Here is a 16215-nt window from a genome sequence, read left to right on the forward strand (position 1 = left end):
AGCCCACACCCAGAAATGCATCCTTTTAACATGGTTAATAGGACAATTTTGAGACAGCCAATTTACATGTGGAATTCCTATGAAACTGCCTTTGAAATGGTCCACTGAAGTAAATGCAGAGTAACAAATTGTATTGTCTCAGCTGCACCACAATTTACTGCATTCTAACAAGTATGATACTTCAAGGATATCGCATCTAATAAATGGCCCATCCCACTGAATGCATTCATCTGAAAAATATGGGCAATAAAATACTTTTCTGTAATTGCTTAACAAATCATGGCTTGTCTCGACCAGGGCTTTCTCCAGTTCTTCACAGAAAGAAGTTGCGAGATGTCAGAATTATAAACAGCATCTTGCACAGAGCTGGGTTGGTGAATTAGCGTGCTGGCGCTTAATCTGTCGAGCTAACTGCTTACTCTGACTGACAGATGAGACTGGAATAACAAATAGTAAGCCTGGAAGTCTTAATGCACCAAGCAAAGACAATGTCCTTCCTGACCTTTGTCCCAGGCATAAAGAATCTTTGCCACCTTATGGTGGTAAGCCAATGCCTGAAGTTATTGGATAATGGTTCTGTTTGTGATAGCTGAACTGAAAAGGTGCCTGCAGGAATATTGTCAAAAATAATTAACGTCACTAGGAACAATGGTGTCAGCAAGGCTAAGAGGAAGAAAACTGAGAATACTGCTTTACAAAAAAGAAATCCCATAAAATACTCAAAGAATCTTTACATAGTCTCTCTAGCAAATGCTTGAGTACATGTTAGTTCAATGAAAAAAAAGTGACATATTTTAGTATTCCTGGATTTTTGACTGTACTTCAGAAAGTAACCTTTAGACACAGCAGTTCTTGCTAGGGTTCGATCTACTGATTTCATCCCAACAGACACAGAACAGTAGAGATCAAGCTCCTCATTTACATTTTCTAATAAGTGGCTATGGCTCATGCTATATTAGAAACAGCATATGAAATGCTATATTTATTAGAAACATATCAGAACATGACTTTCTACTTCTAAGAATTATTTTTGAGTAAAAAAGTAAAATTAAAAAAACTCCAAAATGCTTCTTCTGTATAAACATTTCAGAATTACATATGGTTTATATATACTATAACTTTAAATACTGATTATTAGGTAAACAATTTAGGGTATTAATTACTAAATGTTAGCATGTACAGGTTTCACTTTATTCCTATGGACCTTGAACTAACAAGTAAAGCAGTTGGCTAATAGCCAGAAAAACTGATTTCTACTCCTGCTGCAGCAACTTGTGACCCTGGACAAATCACGTAACCCTCCATTACCCAGGCAAAAAAAAAAAATTAGATTGTAAGCCCACCAAGGACAGAGCAACTACCTGTATATAAAACACAGTTTCTTACCTGTAACAGCTGTTATCCAGGGACAGTAGGCGTCCAGATCCAACACTCTTAGCCATGTTTGCCTCCTCATGGCAATAGATAATTCTGACACTCTTGAGGTGACATCAAAGGTGTGAAATACTGACCTGGCCATATACTTTCTTGTTTCCAGGAGGTCATTGGTAATATGCTGGAAATGATTTAGTTGGTCATACTGGGTTAGTTTTTGAACTAATGACTTAATGTAAAAAGTCATATAAAAATAGTAACTCAAAATCCTGCTGGTCAGCTTTGAGTTTTGATACAATCTGCAATCAAATTTGTCCAATTTATTTATTCATTCATTCAATTTTCTATTTTTTTCTCCCAGGGGAGCTCAGAATGGTTTACATTAATTTATTCAGGTACTCAAGCATTTTTCTCTGTTTTGGAGGGCTCACAATCTTTCTAATGTACTTGGGTCAATGGGGGGGGGGGATTAGGTGACTTTGTCCAGCAGCGTGGGTTTGAACCCACAACGTCAGGGTGTTGAGGCTGTAGCTTTAGCCACCGCTCCACAATCTTTCTATCTCTCCCAATGTACTTCCTTCTCTATCTGGAGGGGTGCTAGCGTAGGTTCTGGAACTGCTAGCTTTCTTCAATGCAGACTCTACCAGGAGTGACCAATGCTGGAGTTGTGGTTTGTCACATCTCAGGCATGATTGAATGCTGTATAAAGAATCCAACTTCCTTGGGGTGACAGGAACAACAGTGGTGCTTCCCATTTCTTAAACATGGTATCCTTCATCAGGCTGTGAAAAGAGAGCTTTAGACAATCTTTTGGCATCTGTTCATAGTCCAGTGCATCAAAATGTTCTGCCCTGGGTTCAGACTCTGACTCCATCACAGCATGTACTGTGGATGTCATCAGTACAGAAAGTGCCATAGGATGTCTAGAAACTGAAGACACCAATTATGTGGATCAGTGACTGAAATTGTCCTATTGCACCAAGTGCATCGCTTAAAGCTACTGGAAATGCTTTGACATGGAAGAGAAGACCATCTAAGCAAGATTGAAGGACTCAATGGTCCGGAGAGGTCAAGTAAATTTGTACCCGAAAAAGGCTCGATGCTTCTGGCCTGAAAACAGGCTTCATAGGGTCAGAAGACCCAAAATGAAAATTTTTACAAAAGGGAAGTAGAAAAGAAAACAAAATAGAATAATGACCAAAATAATTATTGGAAAAGCACAAAAACTGGATTTGGCATGCTTTTGGACTGATTCCAAAAGAACACAGCTTCTCAGCTCCGTGGAAAACAGAACTGATGACTACATGATCTAATGTTGGGCAGGAAGGCACCGATGCTTGCGCAGTATGGGCAGTTTTGAGACCTTCAAATGATTTTAAATGATAGCACACTTTTTGCACTGCCATACCGGGCTTTGTGGATGATGTCACCCACGTGTGAGAATATGTTGCCTGCTTGTCCTGGGATAATATACAAACCATTTTGAGTGTACCACTGAAGGGCGATGTGTCAAATGCATGATCCTAATACTGTTAGTAAATAAACCCCATACTTTTATTGCAAGCATAGTACTGAGCAGTGCAACTTTAGTGAGCTGGAGCATCCCATTTCTCTCTCCCTCACTTTCTATATTTTTTTGCTTTAGGAAACATAGAAAATGATGGCAGATAAAGGCCATATGGCCCATCCATATCATCTGGTGCTGCTGTGGACAATTCATCGTTGACGATTCAGCAATGAAACAGCCGTGATGAATTGGCCACGATGAATCATCTTAGACACCTTTGGTGTTGCCTTTTTTTACCTGTTTGGCTGCCTTAAGATCATCAGAAATAATCACCTCCCAAGTCTCACTCTTCATTCAAGCACAGAAATACTTCTACTCCCTCCTTTAGCCCAAGTGCATGACCCTGAATTTTTTAGCAGTAAATCTTAGATGTCAATTTCTAGACCATTTTGCTAGATCCCTCCTCATACTATCTACACCATCGGGGTGTCTACCCTAATACAGAGTTTTGTATTGTCTGCAAAGAGGCAAATCTTACCCAACAACTCTTCTGCAATATCACTCGTAAAAATGTTACAAAGAGCTGGGCAAGGGAGTAATTCTATGTATAAACAGGCACAAACATTTAGCACCTATTTCATGATTAGAATACCAACATATACAAAACTCACCTAAATGCACACTTTATCTTACATAGTGTATTTTTTACAAGTAGGCAAACACATAGCTATAATGTGGGCAAGACTAATACTACATGCATAATAGAATATTATAAGTTACACATGCATTTCTGCCATTTAGGCACACGCATTTACACCACTTGTATGGCTAGCATAGGTGCCATGCCTAAATGAATATGTGTATATACCTGGTTAACTAGTATTCTATAAAGAAAGAATCACCTACTATCCTTTATAGAATAGACAACACATAAGCGCACAGTGGTAGAATTATCCCCAAAGCATCATGGCAGGATAGACAACATCAAAGCCCCTTTTTAAGCCAGCTTGAGCATAAGGAAGCTCTCTTTCTTTTCAGTGTGCAGCTTTCCAACTGTCCAGCCTTCTAGGAAGTGGACAGTTGGGCATCAACATATAGGAACAATTGTGGATTGGAGTTGGTGAAAGCAAACATTCTTTAGAGACTGCTCACTTCCCTCCACCCCTCAGGAAACTCAACTTATGATTCCTGAAGTTTTTTGTTTAAGTGGGCCTAAGGAATGTGATCTCCCTCCTGCTGAATTGCTGAGTTATGGCGACTAGCACTGATTAAAGGTGTCATCGACTGCATCTACCTGGTACCATTCTGTGTAGCTCAGCAATGCTTGCAGAAGGAAGATTGTGTTTCTCCCACTGGGAATTATGACTTAAGATTTTAGAGGATAGAGAAGGTTCAGGATCTACTTGAGGAGGAGGGCCATCACAAGTTCTTCATTGAATATGGGGATGGGAGGGAGGGCAGCACTGGCTCAAGGCAAAGTGTGTTCAGTGGATCATGGCCTGAGGATGAAATGTAGGCTTGTTTCCAGGTCTGGCAGTGGGTTTTCAATGAATCAGATTTTAGGGGAGGTAGAGGGAAATAGCTTGATCCACAATAGAAGTACTATGAGCCTACCATTAGAAGGATTTTGACGCCATGTTCAACTTGGATGCCAATGAAGCATTAGCAACTGAGGATCAATTTTGCCTTCCTACTAGCCACCACAAATACCCCTAATAAGTGCATGGGGGCAGGAATGGGGAAGAAGAATTGGTGATGGGAAATTGGGTTGGCAACTGGATTAAAGGGATGCAGATTGGATTGATGGGAGGGGGAGTTTGAGCTGAATTGGGAGGGTTGAGGATGTTGTTCCTGACACCTTCAAACCCTATGAAATATAGCAGACCTCATACTGGGCCACTATCTTTACTTTGCTGCTGCCAGGAACATATAATGCTACCAGATGTAACAACACACTGTACAATTTATGAGAGTATTACAGGTCACTGACTTGTATGGTTAATTAGGTAGTGGTAAAATTGTAAATTTTACCACACTAATTACTCCTGTAAGTTGAATACTCAGTAGTTCCTGAAAATTGTCCTTTTTATGGTCATATACCCACTGCCAGGAAACTTCAAATGCAGTGGCGTAGTGAAGGTGAGAGGTGCCCAGGGCGGTGGTGCCCCTCCCTCTTCTCTCCCCCCACCCCCATCCACCCCTTCCCTTTCCTGTACTTCTTTAATGTTCCCAGCGTGAGCAGCAACCCCAACCTGATGCTCGTGCCAGCATTGGCTCTTCCTCTGACATCACTTCCTAGGCACAGGTCCAGGAAGTTGTCAGAGGAAGAGCCAATGCTGGCACGAGGAGCAGGTTAGGGTTGCTGCTTGGGCCGGGAACGTTAAAGAGGTATCAGGGAAGTGGGGAGAGGGGCAGGAAAGGAGCGGGGAGACAAAGAGGAGGACAGGTGCCAGTGTCCCCCCCTTACTATGCTACTGTTCAAATGCCTCTATATTTTTTACCAAAATATATCATTCCACACAAATTATATATTTTGGTATATGTTAGGTTCTACCCATATCTTGGGTTCTTTAGTTTTTGAAGTGATCTCCATATTTTTTACAGTAGTACAGATACATGGGTAAGGGTAAGGAATCCCAGACAATCAACATTGAATAAAGTGCTGCCCAGCCATGATTCTTACCCGATAACCTCTCCAGAATGACTGAATAATTAAGGCAGCCTCTTCTTCTGATATTAATAGGGACAGCGGAATTGGTGGTCTAGGACTGAACAGACAATAATTAGACTAACAAAGTCTGAGTAGTCTGCTTTCAATAACTTACATACACAATAGTTCTAAGTTTCTTTACTGATACAAATGCCAATTTTAATTGCAAGCTAACCCCATATGCTCAATATCCATACTTTATGGCATGAAATAAGAAGTTAAACAAAAATTTCTAACTATGGAATTGGTTGGTACAGATTATAATTGGAGACATGAAATTAATGGCAAGCAAATATTGAAGTTTAATGTTTATTAATTTGATTAACTACCTCTTGGTGCGAATAATGCTTTAGTGTATTAAAAGTTTTGTCACATTACACATTTTGAGACTTGCAAGGCCATATTTTAACGGCAAGACACTTTGAAATTTTGTAGTGTGTCATCAATAAAACCTAAAATCATTTTGTTGAAGCATGCAGTATGAACATAACTGTCATCCATTAAAGCAAGTAATATAACCTGTAGGGTGAAATGAACCCGCGTACATTCACAATTTAGGAGCAGGTAGAAATGTATACAAAGTTTATGTGCATACATGTGGTGGGTTTTTTTTAAAATAAAAAGATGCACATAATTTATGATTGTCTACACTCTGCCCAAACAATGCTCTTGAATGTCACTATACCCAGGTCATATAAAAGTATTCTACTTGTCATTAGGCATACTTGAGGGTAAAGGGGATGGGACTTGATATATGTCTTTCTCTGTGTGGTTACAATCAAATTGGTTTACATATTTTAGACAGATACTTATTTTGTACCTGAGGCAATGAAGTATTAAGTAACTTGCCCAGAGTCACAAAGAGCTGCAATGAGACTTAAACTCACAAGTTCAGGGTGCTAAGACAGCTGTTCTAATCATTAAGCCACTCCTAGTGGGGGGTCGGTGAGTGAAATGGGCCGTGCACACCGCTGGCACTTCTTAAACCCTGGCTGAGGGGGCATGAACGTAAAAACGGCTTCTGCCAAATCGAAGGCCGAGGCCTCGATGATGGCAACAGGCCCCGCCGGGGCGAAACCGAAAGAAAAAAAATAAAGGAAAAAATTTTTTTTTTTTTTTTAAGAAAAGAAGAAAAAGAAAGAAGGAAGAAATACTTCCTCACACAAATTTTCGCGAGCGGGAAGGCGAGAAAAAGGGCTTTTCAACGGCCGTTGAAAAGAACACGTCTTCTTAGCTCCGCGGAAACTAAGAAACTGGGGACCGCGCGCCTCCGTCGGGCGGGAAGGCACTCGTGCGTGCGTGGTGCGGCCTGCTAGAACTTTCCAAGTTCTTAGAGTGCAATCACTCTAAAATTGTCCGTACCGGGGCTCCGTCGGTGCCGTCACCCATCAGTCAAGAATATGCTGCCTGCTTGTCCTGGGATAAATAAAGTTACCACTTAAATGTATGAAGACTATTGGCCAATTTTTGATTATAGAAACATAGATGATTGATAATGGGGACAACTGTTGACTATCAAGTGAAAGATGGCATATAACAGAAACAATTATGTACCTGTTGTCCTGTGGTTCTTTATAAGAAAAAGGTTTTCAATAAAAGTGCTGCATAACATGCAAATGTGTAGGTTAAGCAATCCATTAATGCTAATATGAAATTAGCATGCACAGGGCAAAGGAACAGGTGTTATCCAGGGACAGCAGGCAGATATTCTCATGAATGGGTGATGTCACCACGGAGCCCTCGGTATGGAACACTCTAAGAACTTATAAAGTTCTTGATGCCCGCACCACGCATGCATGAGTGCCTTCCCGCCCAACGGAGGTGCGCAGTCCGACAGTTAAGATAAGCCAGCTAAGAAGCCAACCCGGGGAGGTGGGAGGGTAAGTAATTGTGCTTTATCCCAGGACAAGCAGGCCGATATTCTCACGAATGGGTGACCTCCAAGCTAACAGAATGGGATGGTGGGAAAGTTGGTCATTAAGAAAATAAATTTTGTAACACAGACTGGCCGAAGTGCCCATCCCGCCTGGAGAAAGACTCCAGACAGTAGTGAGAAGTGAAGGTATGAACTGAGGACCAGGTGGCAGCTTTGCAGATCTCCTCAATAGAGGTGGCAGCCTTGCAGATCTCCTCAATAGGAGTAGAGCTGAGGAAAGCAACAGAGGCTGCCATAGCTCGAACTTTATGGGCTGTGACACGGCTCTCCAGTGTCAGTCCGGTCTGAGCATAGCAGAACGAAATGCAGGCGGCAAGCCAATTGGAAATCGTTCACTTGGAAATAGGCTGTCCCAACTTATTTGGATCAAATGAGAGAAAAAGTTGGGGAAAGGTTCTTTGTGGCTTTGTACAATCCAGGTAATAAGCCAAAGCACGTTTACAGTCTAAAGTATGTAAAGCTTGTTCCCCAGGGTGAGAATGAGGTTTTGGAAAAAACACAGGAAGAACAATAGATTGATTGAGGTGAAAGTCAGAGACAACTTTAGGTAGAAACTTTGGATGAGTACGGAGAACCATCTTATCGTGATGAATAACTGTAAAAGGTAGATCTGCAACTAATGCATGCAACTCACTGACCCTCCTGGCAGAGGTGAGAGCAATAAGAAAAACCACTTTCCAGGTAAGAAACTTGAGAGGAGCCGTGTCCATTGGTTCAAATGGAGGCTTCATCAAACTGGAAAGAACCACATTATGGTCCCAGACTACAGGTGGAGGCCTGAGGTGGTTTCACATTGAAAAGGCCCTTCATGAATCTGGATACCAGAGGATGAGCGGTAAGAGGTTTCCCCTGCACTGGCTCATGAAAAGCAGCAATAGCTCTGAGATGGACTCTAACAGATGTAGACAAGACCAGAGTCCGACAGAGAAAGGAGATAATCCAGCACTGATTCCACTGCCAAGGAAGTTGGATCATGATGATGAAGTAAACACCAGGAAGAAAATCGAGTCCACTTTTATTGATAACATTGCTGAGTGGCCGGTTTCCTGGAAGCATCAATAATTTGACAAACAGGCTGAGACAGGAGTAATCGAGTAGAAGTCAGCCCGAGAGAAACCAAGCTGTCAGGTGTAGAGACTGAAGGTTGGGATGTAGAAGGGATTGCTGATTTCGAGTAAGCAGAGTAGGAAACACTGTAAGTAGTATGGGTTCCCTGGAACTGAGTTGTAGAAGGAGGGAAAACCAATGTTATCTGGGCTACCGTGGAGCAATGAGAATCATGGTGGCTGACTCCCTTTTGAGTTTGAACAGAGTTCTCAATCTGAGAGGAAGTGGAGGGAAGGCATATAGAAACCGACCCGTCCAATCCAACAGAAATGCATCCGCCACCAGACAGAGAGGAGAGTAAAGGCTGGAGCAAAACTGGGGCAGCTGATGATTGTGAGGAGCTGCAAACAAGTCCACCTGCGATGTGCCCCATTGAGCAAATACTGATTGGAGAATGAGAAAGTCGAGAGTCCATTCGTGAGATTGAAAAATTCTGCTGAGGTTGTCTGCTAGAGAATTCTTCTCGCCTTGAATGTATACTGCCTTCAGGAACAGATGACAAGCTGTCACCCAGGACCAAATCTTTTGAGCCTCCTGACACAAAAGGAAAGAACCCGTGCCTCCCTGTTTGTTGATGTAATACATTGCTACTTGATTGTCTGTGCAAAGAAGGAGGACTTGAGGAGAGAGAAAATGTTGAAATGCCTTGAGGGCATAAAACATCGCCCTGAGTTCCAGAAAATTGATGTGAAATTTTTGCTCGTTGACAGTCCAAAAACTCTGAGTTTGTAGATTGTTCATATGCGCCCCCCAGGCATAAGGGGATGCGTCTGTAGTGATGATCTTGTGATGAGGTGGCAAATGAAAAAGGAGACCTCTGGAACGATTGGAGGAGGTCATCCACCAACGCAGAGACTGCAGAAGAGACGATATGACGGATATGTGCTTCAAGAGACGATCCTTGGCTTGAGATCACTGGTACGCTAGAGTCCATTGAGAAGTCTTGCCAGAGGTGTGACCTGGACCGTGGAAGCCATATGACCCAGAAGAACCATCATGTGTCTGGCAGAGATGGTCTGAAGAGGAAGCAATCGCTGACAGAGACAAATGAGAGTCTGAAGACGATCTGGTGGAAGGAACGCCCTCATCAGAGTAGTATCCAGAATTGCTCCAATGAATTGGAGACGCTATGTTGGAATGAGATTTGATTTGGGAAAATTGACTTTGAATCCTAGATGTTGAAGAAGAGAGATGGTTTGAGATGTCGCATGAGCCACTCTCTGAGAGGAAATCTCATTGATTAACAAGTCGTCCAGGTAGGGAAAGACCTGGAGACCGTATAGCCGTAGACAAGCCGCCACCACAATGAGGCATTTTGTGAATACTCGGGGAGAAGATGCCAACCCGAAGGGAAGAACCTTGTACTGGTAATGTTGATGATGAATTTGAAACCGAAGATACTTCTGAGAGGCCGGATGCATGGGTACATGCGTGTAGGCTTCTTTGAGGTCTAGGGAGCATAGCCAATCATTGAGATTGAGATGAGGATACAGGAGAGCTAGTGATAACATCCTGAATTTTTCTCTGACCAAGAAGTTGTTGAGAGCTCTGAGATCCAAAATGGGTCTGAGTCCTCCTGTCTTCCTGGGAACCAAGAAGTAACGGGAATAAAACCCCTTCCCCTGCTGTTCGAGAGGAACTTCTTCGATGGCATTTAGCTGAAGAAGAGATTGTACTTCTTGAAGAAGAACAGAGGACTGTGCAGGGTCCAAAGCAGACTCTTTTGGAGGGCAGTCTGGAGGAAGAGTCTGGAAATGAAGAGTGTAACCCTGACGAATGATGGTAAGAACCCAATGGTCCGAAGTAATGAGTTCCTAATGGTTGATGAACCACTGAAGACGACCCCCTATGGGCTGAGGCAATGGCTGAGAAATGTGAAGATTGGCTATGCTCCGAAGAAACAGGTCAAAAGGGCTGCTGAGATTTAGGTTGTGCAGCCGGTTGTTTCTGCTGATGTTGATGAGGCTGATGTTGTTGAGGTTGGCATGGTCTCCGAGGTTGAGACTGAGGTTGTTATAGGGGTCTAGCAGCAAACCTACGTTGGTATGTAGATTGTGGCCTGAAAGGAAAAATAGGTGGAGGCTTTTTCTTGTTCTTGATTAAAGTATCCCACCTGGTTTCATGAGCTGAGAGGTTCTGGGTCGTAGTTTCTAAAGACTCACCAAAAAGCTCATCGCCCAAACAAGGAGCATTGGCCAGATGATCCTGATGATTAACATCCAATTCAGAAACTCGAAGCCAAGCTAACCTTCTCATGGCAACAGACACAGCGGTAGCTCTGGAGGTAAACTCAAAGGTATCAAACAGAGCAAACCAAGAACTTTCGTAATTGTAACAAGGAAGCAATATGCTGCTGAAAAAGAGAAAGCTTTTGTTCAGGTAAATATTTCTGGAAAGCAGACGCTTGTTGAATTAAATATTTAAGGTAAAATGAGAAATGGAAAGCATAATTTCCAGATCGATTGGCAAGTGTAGAATTTTGAAATAAATGTTTGCCAAAACGATCCATAGTTTTACCCTCTCTGACAGGAGGAACAGAAGCATAAACTCTGGCACCTGCAGATTTCTTAAGAGTAGACTCAACAAGGAGAGACTCATGAGGCAGTTGTGGCTTATCAAAACCAGGAAGAGCCACCACCCTGTAAAGAGAGTCCAGCTTCCGGGGAGCTCCTGGAATAGTTAACAGAGTTTCTAAATTTTTATAATAAGTCTCCCTAAGAATGTCATGAAGAGGGAGCTTAAGAAACTCCTTAGGAGGTTGATCAAAATCTAATGCATCCAAAAATGCCTAAGATTTTTTAGAATCAGATTCAAGAGGGATGGAAAGTGCCTCTGACATTTCCCTCAAGAACTTAGAAAAGGAGGTCTGTTCAGGCTTTGAAACAGGCCCTAGAAGAACCATCTTCATCTGAGGAAGCCTCTTTGGCTGTAAGAATAGGTTCCTCGGAATCTTCCCAAAGATCCAAGTCTTTCATCGGTGGAACCTGGGAATTGGGTGTCGAAGGCTCGACATGCTTATTCTTCCGAAGAGACTTGCCTGATTTGACTGATTTAAGTGTTCCGTACCAAGGGCTCCGTGGTGACGTCACCCATTCGTGAGAATATCGGCCTGCTTGTCCTGGGATAATAGAGATAACCCCTGTTTAAATGCTTAGATCCAGGACTGTGCTAATGACCTGAAAAAACTAATGAGAAAATATATCTTTCAAGATTCTTTTAAAACTTGCTAAGCTAAACTCTAGACATAGGTAATGAGGCAAGGAGTTCCAGATGGCTGAAGCTTGATCAATAAAACTGAATCTCTTGTAGAATCCAATCTTAGTCGAGCAGAGGTGGTATAACAAGGCGATTTTGTATCTGATATATCAATGTACGAATGGGATGATAAGGAATCAATAAGTTACCCAAATACTTTGGGAGACCTGTGTCAAATGCTCTGTATGTCAGAACATCTTATACTTGGCTCATGAAAGATAAGGTAACTAGTGTGCTTCCTTCAGAGAGGGTTTAACATGCTCAAATTGCTTAATCCCTACAATAATTTTAATCACTGATGTGTATACCTTCAATCCTAAAGACATCTTCAGACCATCAAGGAGGTTTCATTTCTTTGAATCTGAAAAAAATATTTATCTTCTATATTGTTAACTTTTTCCAAGCTGGTCATTTTCATATTTTTGAAGAATAAAATGGAATGTTTTGATAGAAGGAAAGATGGGAAAGTGTTAAGTACCCTTTTTCTGATGTTGAAGTTACAGAACAAAAAAAACACTCCACGTGATAATGAAACATCCAGAATAAGATGTTAGCAAAGCAAAATGAAATTCCTAATAGTCTGTTCAGCTGTAACACAAGGCTACCTCGATCAGCACCAGCTTTTATTATGAAGTGAAAGGGATCTGTAGGGTTCACAAATGAAGAATAAACCAGTGAAGGGGAATGTAAATCATGTAGAATGAAAAAGGGTTTTAATCTTCACCGCAGCGAACCAGCTCAAAGGAGCAGAAATTGATTAGCTATATTTCTGACCACTGAAATCTGTGCAACTGGTTTTAGGTTAAATAAAAATAGAACGTGTCTCTCAAGCAATAATTTGGGGACAGACAATAATAGACCACAGAGAATATGAGTGAACTATTAAACATAAAGAAGCCCCTTTACCAACTTGTGGGAAGTTTTTGCATATTCTGCACTTAATGCAAATATTAACATGTGTTAAGTGAAAAGGCTGTGCAGTAACTGCTGGCAGACTGCCCAGCATGTTTTCTGTAGGTCTATTTAGGGGGCAATTCTGGGTTGATTGTAGAAACATAGAAACATGATGGCAGATAAAGGCCAAATGGCCCATCTAATCTGCCCATCCGCAGTAACCATTATCTCTTTCTCTCTCTGAGATATCCCACATGCCTATTCCAGGCCCTTTTGAATTCAGACACAGATTATAGCGATATTAGAGTTGTTATAATATGAATGTCTGGAAGTAGTGGAATTATCACCTAGATAATGAGAAAAGTTGAAAGGTCTGTGCCTTAGACAAAGTTGTCATAGTATCCATATGTTTTTTTTATATTATCTGCAGCCTAAATTTTTTTCTCCAAAAAGGTCACCTCCCTTGCAGGGTCACAGGCACGGAGGTTTTATAGAAGCCTGATTGCCGCATTTTGAACACACTGGAGACAATGTACATTCTTCGCCATGAGACCGTTCAATAGCGCATTGCAGTAATCCATTTGGGAGAGTACTAAGGCATAGAGTAGTTGTGTGAAGTCGGACTTTGTTAGCCGGAAGTCATAATGCCATTGTACAGAACCATGGTGAGACCTCATCTGGAGTACTGTGTGCAATTCTGGAGGCCACACTACCGTAAGGACGTACTGAGAGTTGAGTCGGTTCAGCGCATGACCACTAGGATGATCTTGGGGCTTAAGGATTTCTCATACGAGGACAGGCTGCACAGATTTCGGCTATACTCTCTCGAAGAGCGTAGGGAGAGGGGAGACATAATTGAGACATTTAAGTACATCACTGGCCGCATAGAGGTGGAAGACAACATTTTCTCTTTCAAGGATCCGTCAGCCACAAGAGGACATCCGCTGAGAATCAGGGGCGGGAAATTTCATGGGGATACCAGGAAGTACTTCTTCACAGAAAGAGTGGTAGACCATTGGAACAAACTCCCAGAGCAGGTGATCGCGGCCAGCAGCATACAAGATTTTAAGAATAAATGGGATGCCCACGTCGGATCTTTACGAGGGCAGTGTAGAGGTGATACCACCTGTGAGCGACCCCTTAGGAGGTTGTTAGGGGAGGGTTAAAGGAGTGGGCAGACTTGATGGGCTATGACCCTTTTCTGCTGTCATCTTCTATGTTTCTATGGACTCTGAAAAGTAGTTCCTTATTTTTTAGAGTTGTTGTAGGTAGTAAAATGAGGAAGATACCATCTGAGAGATATGATCGGAAAGCGATAGTTAGCTGTCAAGATGTATTCCTAGGCTGCACACTTGGTTTTTTGCAGTTATAGTAGTTGAATCCCAGCACAGTGAGGGATGGGTGTGGTCACAGTGTTCTCTGCGGATCCAAAGGAGTTCTGTCTTGGATGCATTTAGTTGTAATTTGTTGACAGACATCCAGTTTTTGATTTCTAAGAGGCAGTTTAGGAGTTTCGCAATCTGGGCATCACAGGCTTCTCCTTCTGAGCAAGACTAACTTTAGGACCATGGCACATGCCGTCTTGCTGCCAAACCTGGATTACTATAACTCGAAAAGGAACAAAAGAGATTGTAATTACTTCAGAACAGCGCAGCCAGATTAATGTTTGAAGTAGTCAAATTCGAAAGGACAGCCCCACTGTTGAGAAAACTGAACTGGCTGTCAGTGAAAAATATAATTTATTTAAAAATCGCCTGCATGGTCTATAAAGTGATCTATGGAGATAATTCTAAAGGACTCATACTGGACATCAAGATTCCCCATTCCTTACAATGTAAGAACAACGTAGTGCCTTAAGCTGTCCCCCTGATATTCCCTCACCTCAACATGTTAATCAGAAAAAATTATTTGAGTCCACATTCAAATTCCTGGGGCCCAGACTGTAGAACAGCCTATCCCTATACTTTTGTCAAGCTCCCTCCTATTAGAGCTTCAGAAGAGCATTAGAGACTTACCTCTTCTCCTCATAATAAGAACAAAAGTACATAAGAATAGCCTTATTGGGTCAGACCAATGGTCCATCTAGCCCAATAGCCCGTCCTCATGGTGGCCAATCCAGGCTACTAGTACCTGGCAGAAACCCAAAGAGTAGCAACATTCCATGCTACCAATCCAGGGCAAGCAGTGGCTTCCCTCTTGACTGATCTCTACTTACCCGCTATCTAGAATCTGCTTGCAAATGTAGTAACTGATCACAACTTACTGTAAATCGTAATGATTCCTTGTAGAAAATTGCAGGATATAAGAAACTATATGGTATGGCATTTAACTGGTTAGTGCCATTGAATATCAGCACTAACCGCTAAAGCTGCAGACAGCTATATGTGGGTGGTCTAGTGGCAGAATCCGCACTTATACAGTTAAGTGCCAATATTCAGCACTATTCAAACTGTCTAAAACTCAATTCCATCTTTGTCCAGTTTCACTTAAGTGGTTATATGCTGATTATTGCACTTAACCATGTAAGGGATAGCTGGCCACACACAACCAAATATTCAATGCCAGGCTACGTTTGGGCATAACACCACCACTGGCCAAAATAAATGCCAACTGTTGTAGGTTGAATATTTACAACAATATTGCTAAATTTATGTAACCAACATTAACAGTTCAAAATAAAATGTAAATGATTATAAAAATTGACGGATCGATATTCAAAGTGACTTAACTGACCAGAAACAGCTCATGGCTGGTTTATTTGCTTGTTCGAGGCTAACCGCTTATTTTCAGCAACACCAGTTAGTGCCACTGAAAATGCCCAGTTAGTGCCTATCTTAATACTGGCTATCATGGGGGCGTTTCAGGGGCAGATTCAGCGCTTGGCCGGTTAAGGTAACCACATAAAAAGGGCACTTAAGTCAGTCCTAACTGATTAAGTACTGAATATCACTTAAGCGACTATGCTTAGTCCAGCATTGAATTTCCAGGAATAACACTGGCAGCAGTAAGCAAAATGCTGAGTACCACTGGCTGACTACCAACCCTGTATAAACAAGATTTAAAATAATATTTAAAAAATAGGACATCAACCTTTCAAATGTTTCTCAAATTATATGAGTTGAACCTGCAGTCATAGAAGTTCCTTAAGTGCTTACTGGCCAATAATTTGGTATTCCAGATTATTAAGGAAATACTTTGGGGGGGTTTTCAGTATTCAAGTGAACACTGAGTGGTCTGGAATTTCTCTTTTGTTTCTTTATTTTCCAACCATTACATTCAAGGTTCTTAAAGGCTTAGCAAAGAATCTCCTCCTCTGCTTTCAGAACCACTCATCTTATCCCACAGGCTGTCTGCTGCAGAAGGAGAAAGAAGGAGTGTGCACATGCATGTCTGCTTTTGGGAAAATCAATTTTCAAAGCCATTTATCTGGAT

The 16215-nt window shown here is 41.8% G+C and overlaps 1 protein-coding gene across 1 annotated transcript in view; it reads right to left on the minus strand.

The window, feature by feature from the left end:
- The window catches only part of IQCK (IQ motif containing K), a 126486-nt gene that overhangs the window by 42200 nt on the left and 68071 nt on the right, over positions 1-16215 (minus strand). The window contains exon 7 of the mRNA XM_033962950.1: positions 5565-5649. Coding sequence (XP_033818841.1) covers positions 5565-5649 — 85 coding nt within the window. The remainder of the gene's footprint in view (positions 1-5564; positions 5650-16215) is intronic.

Source organism: Geotrypetes seraphini, chromosome 11, assembly GCF_902459505.1.
Source record: "Geotrypetes seraphini chromosome 11, aGeoSer1.1, whole genome shotgun sequence".
In the NCBI taxonomy this organism is placed as follows: domain Eukaryota; kingdom Metazoa; phylum Chordata; class Amphibia; order Gymnophiona; family Dermophiidae; genus Geotrypetes; species Geotrypetes seraphini.